Source organism: Miscanthus floridulus, chromosome 8, assembly GCF_019320115.1.
Source record: "Miscanthus floridulus cultivar M001 chromosome 8, ASM1932011v1, whole genome shotgun sequence".
Lineage (NCBI taxonomy): Eukaryota > Viridiplantae > Streptophyta > Magnoliopsida > Poales > Poaceae > Miscanthus > Miscanthus floridulus.
The window spans coordinates 227008143-227027568 of record NC_089587.1 but is presented as its reverse complement, the minus strand read 5'-3'; the positions used below and the strand labels follow the sequence as shown (position 1 = coordinate 227027568).

Below are 19426 nucleotides of genomic sequence, written 5' to 3'. Positions count from 1 at the left end.
CAGGACCTGTCATCTCTGGTACGGATGCAAAATCCCCACCATTTTTCTGATTCGCAAACCGTATTAGAATGAACAGACACTGTACGATTTCCAACATCATCTTATCACAAGGGCAGGGCCCAGAGCCAACAGATGAATAATAACAATAATATCGAAACCAGACCACTGAATAGTACTCCCTCCGTTCCAAATTAAAAAACGCCTTTATTTTTCTAAATACATTGATTTTACTACATATCTAGAGATAATTGTATATCTAGATATATAGTAAAGTCTAGGTATCTTAAAATGATAAAACGTCTTATAATTTAGAACGAAGAGAAGAGAGTACCAACAAATTTGATTTGCTACCAACGGCGCAGCACGCAGATTAAGGGGGCGGAGGGTAACGATCACAGACAGCATCTGGCAACTGATCAAAGGAAAGAGTTGTACCCTTTTAATTTAAAACCACTTTATTATGTACATACACAACACAGCACCAGTATCAGGACAAGAAGTCAGTACATACACAGAATACAAGAGACACACAGACAGTTCCGACCGACCCTAAACCAAAAGAGTTTGCGGTTTGTCACATCCAAACACCCCCCAGAATAAACCTTTAGTATCCCATGACGATATTAGACGGACATCCGATTACTTACTATCTAAATTTAGAATTACCACTAACTGCATGTTTAGCACAAGTTGGCCACCCCCCACAGTCATACCTGATGAATCGAGCACTGAAGCAGAAGTAAAAGAAGCTAACTCCTTCATCCTGTAAAAAGATTATTATGGTCAGTGCAAAGGTTAGCTGACCCCAGGCTGAGCCACCGGGTGGAAGGACCAGCTTTTTTTTGGCTCAGATGTCATCCCAGCAACTTTCTCATTCGCCCACCAGTCAGATCCCACGCTTGGCTCCACATTAGCAGCATCGACGTTGTTGAAGTTGAATTCTTTGGCCAGGCGCAGGGACAGGGACCGCCTTGCTTTCTCAGGTAAGTCATGGTATGTTTCGTCGACGTATAGCCCTGCCCTTGCCTCGTTTGATTCTCTGTGGTGACCACCGTTGCTGGTGGGCCCAAGGTGGAAAGATGCCGTGCCAGAATCCCCAGAAATTGCAGTCTTCTTCTCTAGGCAGCGCGCAACATCTTCGACGGTCAGCTCAAATGACACCCGATGATCCATAGCATGCTCATTGGGTTGAAGTCGGGCAGAGAAGTCAACAACTGGTACAGCTGCTGTGATGTGGCCATCCAAGAGGGACCCACCGTTGCGCATATGGCGGGGTATCAACTTCTGTGTTGCAATGCCCTCACCATCCAATATCTTAGGTGGCTCACGAACTGGGAATGAGTGTATAGCGCTGCGTGAGGAAGCCAGCATCTCAGGGTCAGGGAATGGGGAGGAAGTGCCAGAACAACCCGAGCTTGGAGATATCAGGCGCCCAATTGGGCTGTCTGGGTAGTTTGGATACGACTGAAGATCACCAGTTTCACCATTCTTGCTGTTGTTGATCGAAGTCAGAAGCTTTGCATATGGAACCTCCGGAGAGGAAGTGTAGAAGTTAAGTCCTGCTCCCAGTTATCACTTAGTTATCTGTGCTTAATTATGTTTCTGCTATTAAGGCCTTGGGCAGCACAAGTGACTGTGCAAGTACCCAGGCAGTTAGCTGTTTAGTTAATGCTCTAATGAGCCATCAATGTAATCAATGTGCTACTTATCTCCTATATATGAAAGAGCAGTCGCCTGGGTGTGTAATCCCTGGCTGAGTAAAAACACTCTGTACCTCCAACAATTGGTACCAGAGCCTAGGTTAGACACCTCTCTCTCATCTTCTACTCGAGCCCTCTTCCCTGCTTTCTTATCCATGGCCTCGACATCTTCTGAGCGCCGAAGGAAGGCTGCCAAGGGCGTCAGCGATGCGGAGGACTCCTCTGGCCGGGCCGCGCGCTTGAAAGCTGCAGAGGAGGCAGCTGCGCAGGCGGTCCAGGCGGCGCGGCAGGCGGCGGCGGCTGCAGAGGAGGCGGCAAGGACCGCGCGGGTGCTGAGGGAGGAGATTGCAGCAGAGAAGGAAGAAGAGGAGCTGGAGTATGAAGAAGAAGAGGAGGAGGTCAAGAGCCCGCGCCGGAGGTCTCCATCTCCGCCAGTCCGCAGGCGTGGCCGCGGTGGCGGGCGTCGGGAGTCGCCTGTGTACGATAGGGTCGTATACAGGGACTCGGGCAGCAGCACGAACTGGCCGATGCTGTCCAAGACGAACTACCACGAATGGAGCCAAGAGATGAAACTGCGAATGCAGGCCCGCGATCTGTGGGACGCAGTTGAAGGAGAGCGGGTCTCGTTCCGCGACGACCGGCGGGCTATGGAGGCGATTGTCGCAGCGGTTCCCAAGGAGATGGGGATTCCGCTCATCGACAAGCGGACGGCGAAGGAGGCGTGGGACGCCATAGCTGCTGCGCGCATCGGCGTGGACAGGGTCCGCCGCGCGACGCTGCAACGCATCCGCCGCGACTGGGAGAACATCAGTGTCAAGCCAGGAGAGAGCGTCGAAGATTTTGCCTTCCGCCTCTCAACTCTGCATCGACAGCTTGTCCTTCATGGTGATCAGGACATCGATGAGAGGCGTGTGGTGGAGAAGTATCTGCGTACAGTACCGTCGAAGTATGCGCAGATTGTGGTTGCTATTGAGCAGTTTCTGGACTTTGACATGCTCACGCTTGAGGAAGCCACTGGGAGGCTCAAGGCTGTTGATGACCGTGAAGAGCAAGCGCCTACCGAGCCAATCACCGTCGGCGGCAAGCTCATGTATACTGAGGAGCAATGGCGCGCACGCTGGAAGAAGGAGAAGAAGGGCAGCGGGGATGATTCTGCTGGCTCTAGTTCAAAGAATCAGCGCGGCGGCGGCCAAGGCGGCGGTGGTGGCCGCGGTCGCGGCGGCTGGCGAGGAAAGGGCCGTGGCGGCGGCCGCGATGGTGGACGCTGTGGCGATACCTGCCACAATTGTGGCCAGGAGGGCCACTGGGCAAGAGACTGCCCTCATCCACGCCGAGACAGAGATGGTGACCGTGATGGTGGCGGTGACCGTGGCAGCGGACGGGGCAGAGGCCGTCGTGGCGGCGGCCGCGGTGGCAATCAAGGCCAGCACGCTGGTGGCCGAGGGGGCGCAGGCGGCGGTGACGGCGGCCACAATGGCCGTGTGCAGTATGCAGAATGCGAGGATGATGGGGCTCTGTTTCTGGCGCATGGGCTCGTTGATCTTGATAAGTGCGCGCCGGCATACACCTATGCTGCTCAAGAGGTGAATCTGGAAGAACCAAAAGCCCGCGCCTTCCTTGGTGCCAATGGCGATGAAGAAAAGGCAGATGTGTGGTACCTTGATTCAGGAGCTACACACCATATGACTGGACGGCGTGAGCTCTTTTCTGACTTGAACACGGACGTGCGAGGCACGGTCCGATTTGGAGATGCGTCCAAGGTTGACATCAAAGGCATCGGTTCGATTGCTTTCGAAGGAAGAACTGGTGAGCATAGGGTGCTGCAGGGTGTGTACTATATACCAGCCCTGAAGAATTCCATTATCAGTCTGGGTCAGCTTGACGAGACTGGTTCCAAGGTGGAGATATATCACGACGTGTTACGTATCTGGGAACACACTGGCCGTTTGATTGCCAAGGTGAAGAGAGGGGCTAACAGATTGTACACACTCCAACTTCATGCAGTCCAGCCACTTTGTCTTGCAGCATGCAGAGGAGATGTAGCGTGGCAGTGGCATGAGAGGATGGGGCATTTGAATTTTGATGCACTCCGCAGACTTGGGAAGGAGGAGATGGCGCGCGGTGTCCCGGTTATTGACCATGTGGAGCAGGTGTGTGACACCTGTGTCACCACCAAAATGAGAAGGCGCCCGTTCCCAGCTGCAACACAGTACCGTGCCAAACAGCCCCTTGAGCTGGTGCACGGCGATCTTTGCGGACCAGTGACACCTGCAACACCTGGAGGGAATCGATATTTCCTGCTGCTCGTCGATGACGCTAGCCGTTTCATGTGGGCAGCGCTCATACCAAGCAAGGATGCAGCAGCAGAAGCCATCAAGCGCATCAAACTGAGCGCAGAGGCGGAAAGTGGTCAGAAAATCAGGGTGCTTCGCACCGATAATGGAGGAGAATTCACAGTTGCTGATTTCGCTACCTACTGCGCAGAACAAGGCATTAAGAGGCACTTCAGTGCTCCTCACTCACCTCAGCAGAATGGGGTAGTTGAACGGCGCAATCAGTCAGTAGTGGCCATGGCAAGGGCACTGCTTAAGCAGAGGGGCCTGCCAGCTCGGTTTTGGGGGGAGGCTGTGATGACAGCAGTCCACATACTGAACCGATCACCGACACGTGCGTTGAAGGGGATCACCCCATATGAGGCCTGGCATGGACGTTCACCAACTCTGGGACACATGAAAGTGTTTGGGTGTGTGGCATACACAAGGAAGCTCAGTCAGCTGCGCAAACTTGATGACCGCGGCGAGGCCGGCGTGTTTATTGGTTATGCAGAAGGAGCTAAGGCATATAGGGTGTTTGAGCCTGTGAGCGGGCGTGTCAGGATCAGCCGTGATGTTGTATTTGATGAAGAACATGGCTGGGATTGGTCCTCGCCGGAATCTGGGCCATCAGCTGTGAACAGCAGTGAATTCACAGTTGAGTATGTCTGGTCAGAGGAGGTGAGCGAACCAGCACCGCCGTCGTCGCCTCTGCTCCCGGATTCACCAAGAACACCCGCATCAAACAGCCCAATTGGAGTTGAAGGAGTAGAGGGCTCCGCATCAACTCATCCTCAAGCTAATTCTGCTCCAGCGGCACTGGAAGTGTCACCACCGCCACCAAGTTCTCAGATTGAGCATGCCACGCCTCTGGAGGATGATGATGATCGACTGGATGCTTATCACGAGGATGAACCACTTCGCTACAGAACTGTCAGCAATATCATTGGCCAGCAGCCCACACCGCCACCTGCAACTCGCCTGTTCGCAGAGCTGCATCTAACGCACTCTGGCGAACCAACTTCGCATACTGAAGCCAAGAGAGATCCAGCGTGGTGCGCAGCAATGAAAGAAGAGCTGCGATCAGTAGAGAGAAACAAGACCTGGGAGCTTGTGAAGCCTCCTGCTGGTCACCGTCCAATCACCCTGAAGTGGGTGTTCAAATTGAAGAAGGACGAACACGGTAATGTTATCAAACACAAAGCCAGACTTGTCGCTCGTGGCTTTGTCCAGCAAGAAGGCGTGGATTATGATGATGCTTTCGCCCCTGTCGCACGCATGGAATCCGTTCGAGTCTTGTTGGCTCTGGCGGCACAGGAGGGTTGGTCTGTTCATCAGATGGACGTCAAGTCCGCATTTCTGAATGGAGACCTCAACGAGGAGGTATATGTGCATCAGCCGCCTGGCTTTGTTGTTGCTGGACAAGAAGACAAGGTGTATCGCTTGCGCAAAGCTCTGTATGGCCTACGGCAAGCACCAAGAGCATGGAATGCAAAGCTTGATTCAACATTGAAAAAGAAAGGTTTCAGACAAAGCAACCATGAAGCTGCAATCTATAGGCGAGGTTCTGGAAACTCTCTGTTGCTTGTCGGTGTGTATGTGGATGATTTGATCATCACAGGGGCCAAAGAGCAGGATGTTGAAAGCTTCAAGGCTGAAATGAAAGCAACATTTGAGATGAGTGACCTCGGGCTCTTAAGCTTCTATCTGGGCATTGAAGTACAGCAGAACACCGATGGCATCACCCTTAGACAGACTCACTATGCCAAAAGGATACTGGAATTGGGTGGTATGGTGGACTGCAACCCAGCAGCCACTCCTATGGAGGAAAGGCTAAGATTGAGCAAGAAGAGTACAGCCAAGGAAGTTGATCCAACACAGTACAGGCAGCTGGTTGGAAGCCTGCGATATTTGGTTCATACTCGACCTGACTTGGCATTTGCAGTCGGGTTTGTGAGTAGATTTCTGGAGAGGCCCACCATAGAGCATCAGCAGGCAGTGAAGCGTATCCTTCGGTATGTGGCAGGCAGTCTGGAGTATGGCCTGCACTTCACCAAGGCATCCAGTGAAGCCAGATTTATTGGCTACTGTGACTCAGACTTGGCTGGAGATATTGACTCAAGCAAGAGCACTACAGGTTGTCTATTTTTCCTAGGCAACAATCTGGTCAGTTGGCAGTCCATTAAACAAAGAGTGGTTGCCTTATCTAGCTGTGAAGCAGAGTATGTTGCCATGACTACTGCTGCAACACAAGCTCTGTGGCTGTCCAGGTTACTTGCTGAATTGTTGGGAAAGAAAGTGGAAGTAGTAGAGCTGCGAGTGGATAACAAATCAGCAATAGCACTTGCAAAGAACCCTGTCTTTCATGACAGAAGCAAGCATATAAGAATCAAACAACACTTCATCAGAGATTGTGTTGAAGAAGGCAGCATCAAGACTGAGTTCGTCGCCACAAATGATCAACTGGCAGACATTCTGACTAAGGCCTTAGGCAAGGCCAAGTTTGAAGACATGAGAAGCAAGATTGGGATCATGAAGATCAAGGATGGGGGAAGCAGGTCTTAGGGGGAGAACTGTAGAAGTTAAGTCCTGCTCCCAGTTATCACTTAGTTATCTGTGCTTAATTATGTTTCTGCTATTAAGGCCTTGGGCAGCACAAGTGACTGTGCAAGTACCCAGGCAGTTAGCTGTTTAGTTAATGCTCTAATGAGCCATCAATGTAATCAATGTGCTACTTATCTCCTATATATGAAAGAGCAGTCGCCTGGGTGTGTAATCCCTGGCTGAGTAAAAACACTCTGTACCTCCAACAGGAAGGGGTCGTCAGATGAACAGACTCCGGAGGAGGAGTGAAAGGGGCAGTTGATGGTTCAGTTGTGAAGGCCGAGAACACTGGAGGTGAGACTAGTTGTGTCTCATGTGCATATGGCCCAATAGCAAAGATGGATGGTGTCCCCGCGGGGGATTGAGAATTCGGTGAGAGGGGCGAAAAAGGTGGAGCTCCAACCCTTGGTGATTGTACGATTGATGTGGGTTCTGATTGAAGGAAAGAAGCAGGAGAGGATGGAGGTGCCACAAAGGGGAACACAGGAGGCGGTGGGTGGTTTGGAATTTCTGCTACAGGTGCATCTGTCCTTTGAGGTGCAGGTTCTGGGACAAGTGCAGCATGGTTGACGCGCATGCGCCGGCCATTCTTCTGGGATCCAAAGCAGAAGTACATGCTCAACCGATCAGCCCATTTCCTTCTCTGCAAACAAAAAGGAGCAGTTAACACAGAAAGAAGCATAACTTGGTGATGATATGAAACCAAGAATCAGAATGAGATGACTCCGCACTGCATATGAATGAGAGAATAAAAAACCTATGTGTAATGTAATCATCAGTCAGATTGCAGCACAACGTGTCCAATCAGACACAATATCTCAGCGAATCAATCAAATGCCTGTGTGCTATTTTGCTGCATCCAACATTAAAAGAAAAGGAAAATGACATCACCACGGCTAAAAAGAACACCCCAGAGATATTTGCAGTGGATGGAGAAAGACACAGGCTTTTTAAACATGTTCTGAAACAATGGTATCACCATTGAGGGAGATTTGCTTTCATTTAAAACTGAAGTTAAAAGATAAACTTTAACAGGTGTATAATGTATAATCCACGAAATGATTGCCAGTTCTGCAAGGTACCATTTTGAAATCTCTGGAGAACAACAATCATAAGTTTAAATCATAGGCCCTCAGAAACAAACAAGCTGGAAGAGGGAGGGTGAACTAATAACAAATATAAAGATGAAAACCTAGACACCAACCTGTATTAGAAAATAAACAATAGGACCTAAAGTTGGAATTTAAAAATATATAGAAACAGCTGGTGGGCATATCGCCAGCAGCGAAAGCATCTTTTTGTCTCATGTAGTCCAATGAATAATTCAATTTGACCATTTCAACTATCCCCCTTTCTTTTCCGAGGCATTCTCTTACTATTTACAATGCCTTTTTCATGCATACTCTCAGTGCCTGAAACTGTACAAACCATGGTTTCAAAGGCAACAAGGCGTACTAGACCATCAAGGTGAGCTGAGTACGCTTGGATGCCCCCTTTGAAACAGAAGAGGTACAAATAAGGCAATCTGTACATGTCAAATGTACTACAACAACAACAACAACAAAGCCTTTAAGTCCCAAACAAGTTGGGGTAGGCTAGAGTTGAAACCCAGCAGAAGCACATGTCAAATGTACTACTCATCCTATAAAGTTTCTAGATGAAAAAACAGAGCATGTACCGAAGTTCCAAGAAAAATGTAATGCAGGGACCAAACTTTTGTCTCATTCATGATGTACCTTCCTCATGCACTTCCAAAATAGTATAACACAAGAAAATTAACAAATCTAACTAGGTGAAGAGCATAGCCCACAATTTTTCCTTCATAGATACTAAAAGCGGACGTACAAATGAATAGACCAACATCAACATTCTACAGCTGCACCTATACCACCAAAGATAAGAAAAACTTTCTAGCTCTAGCAAGAATCCTCAGGTCCGAAGCCTTGAAAAATTATACAGCCAAGCATAATCACAGCAACCCAGTTGCAAGTGCAGGGATCTACGAACTGAGCCATATCCCCAACCCCCCAAAGCAAAGTGGAGAATGCAAGAACAAATCAGATGCTTTATTCTATTCTTTTCACTTGCCAAGTTCTGTAAACATTCATTTCCCTTTGTAACACCAAAAACCTATGGAAAATATATTTATGGAAAAAATACTGACCAGTCAATCCAGTGACATAAGCATGTAGTTCGAACACTGACACGGTCCCAAAATTACAACTTTCGACTAATTACTGCTGTACTCTATGTATAAAACTAGAATAAACTTAATATCATTGAATGGAGAATCCATGCATCTAAGTTTTATATATCTACACTCTAAATACCCGACAAGCTTATTGATAATCAAAACCTAGAAAGTCTGACTACACGATAACATTCTTCCGTTACTAACTGCAATAATACAATCAAATGCCCACCGAAGTACATGCAAGAAACGCTCCATGACACGTGTCCTATGAGATGTAATTTTCTTGCCATGCACATAAAGCCACACAAACAAGCAGCCACAGATGATTAAGCATAATAACCGTTACACTGCAAACTCCGCATGTACAAAGCTGCTTCAGCTACGCAATCATTAAAGGAAGCTACACACAAGCCATCCAACTAAAAGCCATGCAGGACATCACTAGCTTCTAACGTCGATAAAAAAAAAATGCAGTGATAAGGTATTTAAGCACGAACCGGTTCTGCAGGAGGCTGCGTGCGGCTCTCGGCGGTGACGATGGCAACAGCAGCAGCGTTCACTGTATCGACGCTGTTGTGCACAGGCCTCATCTCGCCCCCGTTCTGCATGATTGCGGCGGCAAGGAGCAAGCACGGTTCTTCCCAGTCCAGGGACTGAACCAGACCTGCGAGATCCAAGCTCTTACACTTGAAGAAACATGATCCAGCCCTGGAGTCCGATCACGGTCCACGAAACCAAAGAGATCGAATGAGCCTGCAAGGTTGGGAGCTCGTGCTTTAGTCAAAGGGAAGGCACCGGAAAAATGGATTACAGACGCAACCCCCCGAAATTCCATACCTTGGGTGTCAAGTCGTGAGGTCCCTGCTGAGCTGAGATCGATCCGCTTTGCACTGCGTGCCGGAGACGAGGAACCTAATCGAGCCATGGAGGAACGGAGTTAGCAGAATTCCGATCGGTAGGGTCCCCGCGCCACAGGGGAGAACCCGGTGAAGAACACCACCCGATAATTTTTGCAAAGCGATCGAAGCTAGTAGGCAAAATTCATGCATATACACTCGTAGTTGGATCAGATTCGAATATAAATAGTAGGTTAGGGTTTGGGTGGTCGGTTTCGCGCAGCAGGAAGGGAAGGCCAAGGGGTGGGCGTACCTGGTGGTGCTCGTCGCCGGCGAAGGGGCCGAAGAAGACCTAAGCGCCTGGCGCGTAGGGCGGCAGCGACGGACGCCCAGTCGTCGCCGTCGCCACGAGAGAAAACGTGGGGAGCGAGAGAGTGCAGCGCGCACGCTGGGGGTGATGGAATGGAAGGAGGAGGAAAAAAAGAGGCAGCCTACAGGACTATAGACAGATCCGGTCCGGGTAGACCATTTGGGCCCTGAGTGTGGAGCACACTTCATTTTAGAGCTCAATAATAATAATGGTAAATTATTATTATTATCATTATCTAAAGATATGATTTGGTGTGGCCACGGCGCGGCCTTTTCGTGGCCGTCCGATCGGCCGCGCGGACCGCCCAGATCGGACGAGCCGTGGTCATTTTTCGAAAGAACCCTTCTACTTTTCGGAAATCAACCCGCGCTCCATAGTTCCTCTCAGGATATTTTGCAAAAAACACCTCGGATTATTTTGAAAACAGCCCGCAGTCTCTCTCAACAATTTTTCCGAAAACCTCCTCGGATTTTTCTCAAATCAACATACAAGCCACCTTTGTTTATGTCTTTTTTTCCCAAAAATATGTGGGGCCCGTGGCCCGCGCGCATGGGCGCGCCCGAAGAACTAGTTATTATTATTAAGCATTGTATGTATCTTAAGGCCTGTTTGGTTCTTGTTTTGGTTCGTTATTAAAGCTTGACCTAGGTGGCATTTTGTTTTGGCTTCGCCCTTATTTGATGAGACGCAGTGGGCAGTAACAAAGACAAGGCTGCCCCTCATGCGGGAGGGTTTGGGGTGGGTCTCCTGTTTTTTTCTTAATCGCTCCTGTGACAAAAAAGAGAGTAGGTTTTCTATCTATGTGGTTATAAGATCGCAATTACTATAATGGTTCTTATACGAGCAACCAAAATGTATCCACTCGACTTGGTTGAGAAGCACATTCTGCAGACCCCTTCCCCCACATTACATAAGCCACGCCATGTACCACCTACAAGCAAACAAAACAACATTTCATATTCCACGGGCTAGGCTAAATGACCTTATATACAATCAACCCAGCACCAAAACAACATATCATATTCCATGACCTAGGCTAAGTGTCCATATATACAGTTAATCCAACACACCTGCAATGTGGCACACGAGCATGTTAGATGCCTAGATACATGTGCTAGTTTAGACCATTTTCTATGGTCATAGATAGTTCTATTCTAGCTATAAGGGTATATATCATCGATAGGCTATGCTATCCAAATAGTTCTATTCTGGTTGTAAGGGTATATGTCATCGATAGGCTATGTTACTCAAATGGTTTGTTTCCATGTTTTGTCTTTTACGTGTTCAACAATGTAGTGATAATTGTCCCATTTTTTGTTAATATAGGCTAGCCCTTAAATAAGAGGTACATTTCTACATTTGGAGAAACTTTCTTATTTGCCATTAGAAGTTAAACCGATATCGTATTTGCTATTGAATTTCTTTTCTTCCTTATTTGCTACTGACTTTCTTTCATCCCCTAACTGCCATCAATGTTTGTTCAGTTTGAGACCGTCAAGCATAACATGTCAAAAAAAATCATAATACTCAAAGTGCCCTTACCTATTCAATATAATTCCTCGCTGCTAGTTCTCCCAAATCCGAAGCTCCTCTCTCTCCCTTATAAGGAAGGGAAAGCATTTTTCAGTGACAAATAGAACACGACTTTTAACTTCTGATGACAAATAAGGAATTTTCTCCTAGTTTTGCTCTTCCTCCATTAGTACTCGTTTGTGTAGGGCAAATACTACCAGTTTGACACCTTGTCTCCCCCTGGAAAGAAAAATCAGTTGAATTCGTGCAGGCCTGGCTTGGCTTGACCCTTGAGCTTAGCAGCATTCCGTTTGGGTCCGTACGTAGCAGTAGTTGGTTTGGTTGTTTATAGCCGCATGGCTGATAAGTCGGTTGATATTGTTTTGTTGTAAGATAAAAACACTATATTATGATTGATAAGCATCGTTGATACGACCGAACAGGCGGAGAATGAGCTGAACCTGCCTGTCAGCCTGTGAACGAGATGACCCCGCACCAACACCTCCACAACCACCCACATGCCCACATGCATAACCTTGGCAGCTAATCGAACTACTCTGATACAGGGGGATCTGAGCTCTGCTCATACTAGCTAATCCAATGAAGCAGCAGGGCCCTGCCTGCCTTTTTTCTTTCTCTAATCTGTCTTATTTGTCACGATGAGTAGCTGGCCTCTGCTAATTGGAGGATCATAACCACCGTGCCACTAGCAGATTAATAAGCACAAAGAAAAACAACACGCGTACTGTTGATTGTATTTGGATGGAGATGTTTAGTCATGTCTGTTAATACAACCCTGTAGGGGATGGAGATCCATTTCTTTTTTTGGCTTAAGAGCCTTGTATTTTTTGCTACAATGTAGGAGCAACCTCAAGAAACTCTCTATATCCTTTCTAATTACTAGGAATATAAATTTTGATAAAAAATATTCTTCAACAGCTTTTTTATTTGGTTATCCAAATATAGTTATCTTCTGTTCCGGATGTCTCGTTAGCCAAAGATAGAAAATACGAGAATGACTTTTTAGAATGCACACAAGATATAGAAAAATTGTTGGAGAGTGAAAATATATAGAAAAGCGATCTTTATGCAAATAGCTCTCCAAAATCCAAATAATGATTTAGAGGGTGAGTTTTAGAAAGAATCTTGAAGATGTTCTAAATTTGTACATATCATATATTAATTAAAAAAAATAAGTAGGAGGCGTCCCCTTCTGACCCATTCAAAAATACAGTCCTGTAGGGTATGGCTGTATCATGATATGATGTGTACTCCGTACATCTGATCAACATCTCTGCTCAACTCATTCACAAGCTATCTAGATACGCAGGCCGAGATGACCTTTTGTGCGAGCCAAGGGCCACCACAAGCCAACAACGCCCACAAAAATACCCCTGCTACCCTTCCGATACATATAATATAAAATTAAATTAGTGAGAACAGTTACATGTTATGCTACCCCGCTATCACCGCCTCACAAGCCACAATAAAAGATTGTCAGGTCAACTCTGCAGGAGAACATATACAACGGACTACAAATCGGCTACCTTCACAGTAGCAGCCAACGTAACAAAAAAAAAAAAAAAAAAAAAAAAAAAAAAAAAAAACTTTCCAAACGTTCATATTCAAACATAGATCTCTAGATATATCTCTAACTTTCCGATCTCTTTTTATTGCCTCTCCCATGTCAGTTTTGGTCTACCTCTACCTCTCTTCACATTATTAGCTTGTCTTAGGACTCCACAATACACTGGTGCCTCTGAAAGTCTCATTTGGACATGATCAAACCACCTCAACCGATGTTGGACAAACTTTTCTTTGATTGGTGCTACCCCTAGACAGTCACGTATATCATCGTTCCTAACTCGGTCCATTCTTATGTGACCACAAATCCATCGCAACATACGCATTTCGGTTGTTGAACATGACAGCCAACATAAAGGTGAAATAAAATTCACTCACACCATGCCCCCATCATATCATATGCATACATGAGCGAACCCCAAGTAAGACAGTTATACGGTGGGTATAGTAGTTGATCGCACTAGACAAGGAAACCAGCGGAGGTTCCATGAGATGACCAAAAGAAAAGCAATCACACTAAACTCATATATTTACATACCCAAAAGGAGTTTTGGAATTTACATAGCCACCAAACATACTTGCGTTTGCATACCATTGCTCCAGTTGTACCCTATGGATTGTCTTCATTTTGAGCTGATTCTCAAGCGATACATAATAGTATGGATTCAGGACGCTGATGGGATCACAGACTGATTACATTCAGCTTGCACGGGCATGCCCATGGATACCGTGACTTGGGTGGTTGCCAGCAACAAGAATGTCCTTGAAACGGTTTAATGGACCAACAGCATCATTGATTTTCTGAAACACAAACAAGAGTCTGCATTCATTAGCATTTGCAGGCGCCATATATAATTGAAAAAAGAAAAAAGTAAAACAAATTGCTACCACGGCACAAAACACTAGCATGCTAGTAAACAGATACACTAGCTTGCTAGTAAACAGATAAGGCAGGACTTCAGACAATCCACATATTTCGAAATTCTGGAGCTGTAGCATGCAGGATGCCCGTTCATAGCGAAATTCTCATTGCTGGCAAGTGCAACTTAAAAAGCATGCTCGTCAGGATATGAATATATGATGCGACAACAAGAAACTATATCAGAAAATACAGAAGAAAACCAACAAGCTGGTTTGACGTAGCTGTACGATGGCAGAACAACAATACCAACAGAAGCTCAACCCTCACACCACAGCAAACTATTAGAATAGTTATATAACCCATGGACATCTAATTCAACTGGACATACTCCACAGCTACTTACTCCTCGCCAGAAATTCAGCATCTACACTCATATGAACTGAGCCTATTTTGCAAACAGATATCGGAATTTAAGTTGATAATTAATTAATTATATGCTCATATCAAGTATGTTGCGAGTACTTGGTTATAAGATCAGTAACTATGATAGAAATAATCAGACAAGTATCAACATAATGCTATTGTGGCCATTTTCCTTTGTAATGTATTTTCCGAACATTTTCATGGCAGCAAATTATAGTCACTAGGGTGCTCCTATGGCATGATTGACACATGCTTCCTGCTGCTATAAAGAAAAGGTGGGTTTTTAAATTACCTCCTTGTTGCTAGAAGATGGTATTTTGACTGGCTGAAACTGCAGCTTTCCCTTTTGCCAGCGCCGCCCAAAATATGCCAGGCCCACCAAAGCAGCAGCGGTCGCGACGATAGGCCAGAAATTATGACTTTCCTTCGCGGTCTTGTACAGAGACAAAATCTGCTTCTTCCACCATGCTTCACGTGGGCCTGAACCAGCAGGTTCACTCTGCTCATCAGATGAAACAACCTTTGATGAACCGGTTATGGGGTTCAAGTTATGCAGAGTAGGCTCCTCAGTTTTCTTCTCATTCCTACTCTCTGTAGCTGACCAACTTAACTCATTTTCAGCCTCAATTGAGCTGTAAATAGACGACGAGAACCCAACCGGTTCTTCCCCAACCAAACCCATGCCTTTCAATGCTTTGCCATCATCAAATGCCATATCACCCAAGGAAACATCCTTCCCTTTGTCGAAGGATGGAATGCTGGGGACGTCATCCTCCAGCTTATGCTTGCAGGTTTCTTGGTATTTCTCACCATCGCCCTCGTTGGAAACTGAATCTGGGTTGCAAAGCTCCTTGGGAGGTTCTTTGCTTTCAGCGCCTACAAGGAGGCTCTCGGCTTCACTCTGAGACACCGAGAAGTGGCCAGACATGAGTAGCCCAGCGGCTAAATCATCCCCTTTTGCGCCATATTTCTTAGCTTCGGCTTCCTCGGAAGGTTCAGGTCTCTTTGGAGCAGGCGCGGCCGCGTATGCTGATGCAGTCAGTTGCACGACTTCCCAATCATTCCCGCGTGGAGAGGTCTGCTCAGTACCGCTCTGGCCAGGCTCCATCTTCCCTGCGATTATTAAAGCGGTGAAGCAAACTACAGAAGGTTAGAATGAATGCATAAAATTAATTTAGGTCAGAGAATGGAACATGCACAGCCTCAGCAGTACAGTGCAGTACAGACATCAGTGAAATCATTGTGTAATGGGGGGCTGCTCAATATCTTGGCTGTGATATGGTACGCAGGGTTTTACTTGAGAATTAGAACTCCAATTTAGGCAGTTGATTTGTCACGACTCACAAGTGGTTAAACAACCCCAGGAAACTGCAGAGTTAATTATTAATTAATTAAAGGGTGATAACAATAGAAAGGAAACCACAGGACAGATGGAATCCAGTCACTTGTCCGACATATAAAATAATGGCGGTGCCTGTGCAGTTGGATCAGGCATCCTCATGTTTCATGTACCAATCAAGGCAAGGGAAAAGAAACGCTCTAGACTAGTCACTAGAACCGGCAGTACTGTACTACCAAGTGCTGAATCGTGGTACGAGCAAAGGGCGAATGATATGGCACACCACTTAAGATTGTCTGTTTGTCCATCAAGCACAGATGTGGCTGTAGTAGCCTAGTAGGGTTAGGATAAGTACTTTTTTTTTTGGACAGATAAAGCGGAGAGATGAATTCAGTGGTACAGACTCACACTCACTTGCAGCCGGCGAATAAGCCCGATACTACTACTAGTAGTAAAAATTAAGAGATGATGGAAATCAAACTGGCACTCCTGCGGGACTGGTGTGAATGAATGAAGCAAGTAAAATCGCACCACCACGTCCCTGGAACTGTATGTATGTAAACAAAAAAAGCGGGAGGAAACAAAGAGGATATAAATAAATAGATAAATCACAACAAGTCGGGCGCGACATCCAATTGCTTCAATCGATCTAATAAGGCCGGGTCATCTCATTATCATGGCAAACCCCGAACCCCGACGACGAGGGGAGGGGATCCCCACCCGATCTCACAGTTGATTAGGGAAGAGAAGGGAAGGAACGGGACGGGACGGGAGGCGGGGGATCGGAGAGGAGGCGCGCGTACCAGCGAGGAGGGAGGGGACGGGGACGGGGGCGGTTGCTTGCTCTCAGGTGGAGTCGCGGTCGCGGAGGTCGGGGGAGAGGGAGACGGAGACGGAGCCACGGAGGTGGGGTGGGGAAAGCAAACCAAATCCAAGCGGGCGTTGTTGGCGTTGCGTGCGGAGACGTTTTCTTTCCTTTCCCAGTTCCCCTACCCCACACCCGGACGGAACCTTACCTTGGGCTGGGCTGGGCTGGGGGTTGGGCCCATTGGTTTTCCGGATTGAGGCCGAACAATACCAACAGCCGCTGGCGGGCAGTTCTTGCTTTTGCTCTACCTTTGCAAAAACCGTTTTTCCAGATAGGTCTTGATAATTTTTTTTTTCTATATAAAAGCCGTTTTTTAGCTTTCCATCACAGGCACAATTTCCTAATTGAAGCTGGGTGGGTGAAGCTGAAAATATTAGCTTCTCTTAGCTCTCTCTGCTACCAAACTTTTTTTTGGAAAAAAAATAGTTTTCTTCGTTAGTAAAGCTGCTTTATGAACTGAATAGAAAAAATTGCTTCACTAATAGTTTTCGAATGTAAGTACAGTCGTATGAAATGCATCTTACATCTGGCGATTCGCAGATTGGAGTTTAATACAGGTAGTGCCTTCTTGATTAAAAAGAGCGATTACAGCATGAGCAATGTATAGAACCGGCCCGCTCCTGCAGGATGGCCCCGTTCGGCTGGTCACAATTCCAGCTGAATTCCAGCCAACGCGCACAGTGCCCCGAATCAGCCACAAGCAAGGTTTAGCCGGACAGCATTTAATGCAGTTCAAATTCAAACACCATTTAATGCTTTTCAATTTGAAACACCAGCAGTCACGCCATTGCACTACAAATCAAATGTTCTTTACAACCAGGAAGCTCCATTAATACATCATTCAACTCCACAAATCAAATGCCATTCAATACACCACCATAAATAACAGTACAATGGCACAGCACAGCTTTGACAGCATAGAGCATCTACAACCATTGGGTTGGAACAACATGCCCTCTCAGAAGATTACTGCCTCTGCCAGCATCGCCTTTGGAGGCTTAATTGTCCTCATCAGCACCCTCCTCCTGCACATACCAGATACAAATTTTTATCACCGGATAAGAAGAGTAGACAGGCAACAGATTAAAAGGTTAGGTTTATTTTAGGAGAAGAAAATACAGTGAGGTCAGAGGTCCAAAGGGTCAAGTTGTACCTGAGGAGCTGCATGATCAGAGTGCTATCTTTGTATGACTCCTCCCCAAGGGTGTCCAACTCAGAGATAGCTTCATCAAACGTCTGCAAAGACTAGGCAAACAATATCAATTATCAAAGTTTCAATGCCACAAGGACTAAGGCATGCAAAATATAAGTTACATGATCAAGTAACCAACTCAAATGCCTCCAAGTTGGCACAAACTAATTAAGTTAGATACTCAAACAGTAAACCAAACGGCATCATCATCGTCTTCATAATGTAGGTGCCAGATGTTGCAAGTATCACCACAATCCAATACAACATGAACAATTCTTTGTCTGGGAAGTTCAGAATCTCATAATAGAACACTGAGAATGTCCTACACAATACATAGCAGAATAAGACTTCATAATCAAACAGTGTTCAGACTAATAGTTAACAAGAACAAAAAGGTTATGAAATCTGATCCCAGCAGCAGTACAAGAAAGCACTAGGTGGGAGGCAAGCAGCTTCATCTGATCCCAGCGCACCATGACTTCACTTCCTTCACCTGCATGTGTACGTATCCTCATTAGGCGCACACTACGCAGACAAAGTAAATGTGCATGACTTCACTGATAACATCCACAAACCATAAATGATTCACTTACATTGTCTTCCCAAGGAGTCCAAGCCCATATGTTATCCACTCACGGACCTGTTCCATGTCATTAGGATCTCCCAAGGCCATAGCTTCCACTTGACTCAACGGGCCAAGGTCCGGCGCCTGCATAACCCGCCGTGGTTGGTGCTGACCCTCCAGCTCATGCACGTAGTTGTGCAATACACAGAGAGCAATAATTATCTGGGTTGGCTTGGTCCCCTGATAGTGAGGTATGCCTTTCAACATCTGCCACTTAGCTTTCGCTGCTCTAAATGTTCTTTCTATGACATTACGCAACTTGGAATGATGCCGGTTGAACAACTCCTGGGCATCAGAAGGCCCCCTAGTCTAGAACTCCTTCACCCAGTACCTCTTATTTGGATACGGCGTCAGATACCCAGGGCGAAGTGCGTAACCGGAGTCCACCAAGTAATAGTGGCCTTGACAAATTCAAAGCTAGATATCAGTCGATGTTGAATAAGCTCCAGCATGAAACAACCAAACCGACTAAGTTCAACTAACCTGACGGTGGATGCGGGAAAGATGCATCGGCTTCAGCCTTTCTTTTCACCCGCATATCATGGGCGGAACCCTCTATCCCCGCCCCGATATATGTGAACCTCATGTCGAAGTCACAGACCACAACCACATTTTGGGTTGTCCTCCCTTTCCTATTAATGTGGTCATCACGGACTCCTTGATCAACTATGACATCTATGTGAGTGCCATCCATGGCGCCTATGCAGCCAACAAAAAACGACGTGTACTCCACCAATATAGCCGGCTTTGACAACATGGTCCGTGGTGTCCCTCTTTGAACCCGAATGGTAGCTAGATGGGCCACCTAAGTCTAGCTGGCGCACAGCAGCAGGAGGTGTTGATTCCCTGATACCACCAGCGGACACGAAGCAGCCCATGTTCCGGTTGAGGTCCCCAAACAGTGCCTCTAGTTCGTTTAGGAAACGAGGTTGACTACCACGTCATACCTCAGCCTGACTATCGTTCTACAAAAAAACAAGAGGACATAATGTTAAACAATGTAAA

The 19426-nt window shown here is 46.7% G+C and overlaps 1 protein-coding gene and 1 pseudogene across 2 annotated transcripts; both read right to left on the bottom strand.

The window, feature by feature from the left end:
• Window positions 1–413: 413 nt before the first annotated feature.
• On the bottom strand, window positions 414–10116 carry LOC136478412 (uncharacterized; annotated as a pseudogene).
• Window positions 10117–13605: 3489 nt separating this feature from the next.
• LOC136475241 (ATG8-interacting protein 1-like) lies at window positions 13606–16672 on the bottom strand. Of its 2 annotated transcripts, XM_066472797.1 has the most exons (3): window positions 16540–16672; window positions 14690–15510; window positions 13606–13913 (listed from the first exon to the last, which is right to left on the bottom strand). In XM_066472797.1, exons 2-3 carry the CDS (start codon window positions 15503–15505, stop codon window positions 13812–13814), a joined length of 918 nt encoding a protein of 305 aa, XP_066328894.1. In that variant the 5' UTR covers window positions 15506–15510; window positions 16540–16672; the 3' UTR covers window positions 13606–13811. The 2 variants fall into 2 exon arrangements, with proteins under 2 accessions (XP_066328894.1, XP_066328896.1); XM_066472799.1 differs by lacking the exon at window positions 16540–16672 and having other exon boundaries at window positions 14690–15529.
• Window positions 16673–19426: the final 2754 nt, after the last annotated feature.

Coding starts and splice junctions, on each gene's coding strand:
- LOC136475241 (XM_066472797.1), bottom strand. CDS start 15,505: ATGGAGCCTGGCCAGAGCGGTACTGAGCAGACCTCTCCACGCGGGAAT. Junction 13,914..14,689: donor CATCTTCTAGCAACAAGGAG/GTAATTTAAAAA, acceptor TTTGTGTTTCAG/AAAATCAATGATGCTGTTGG.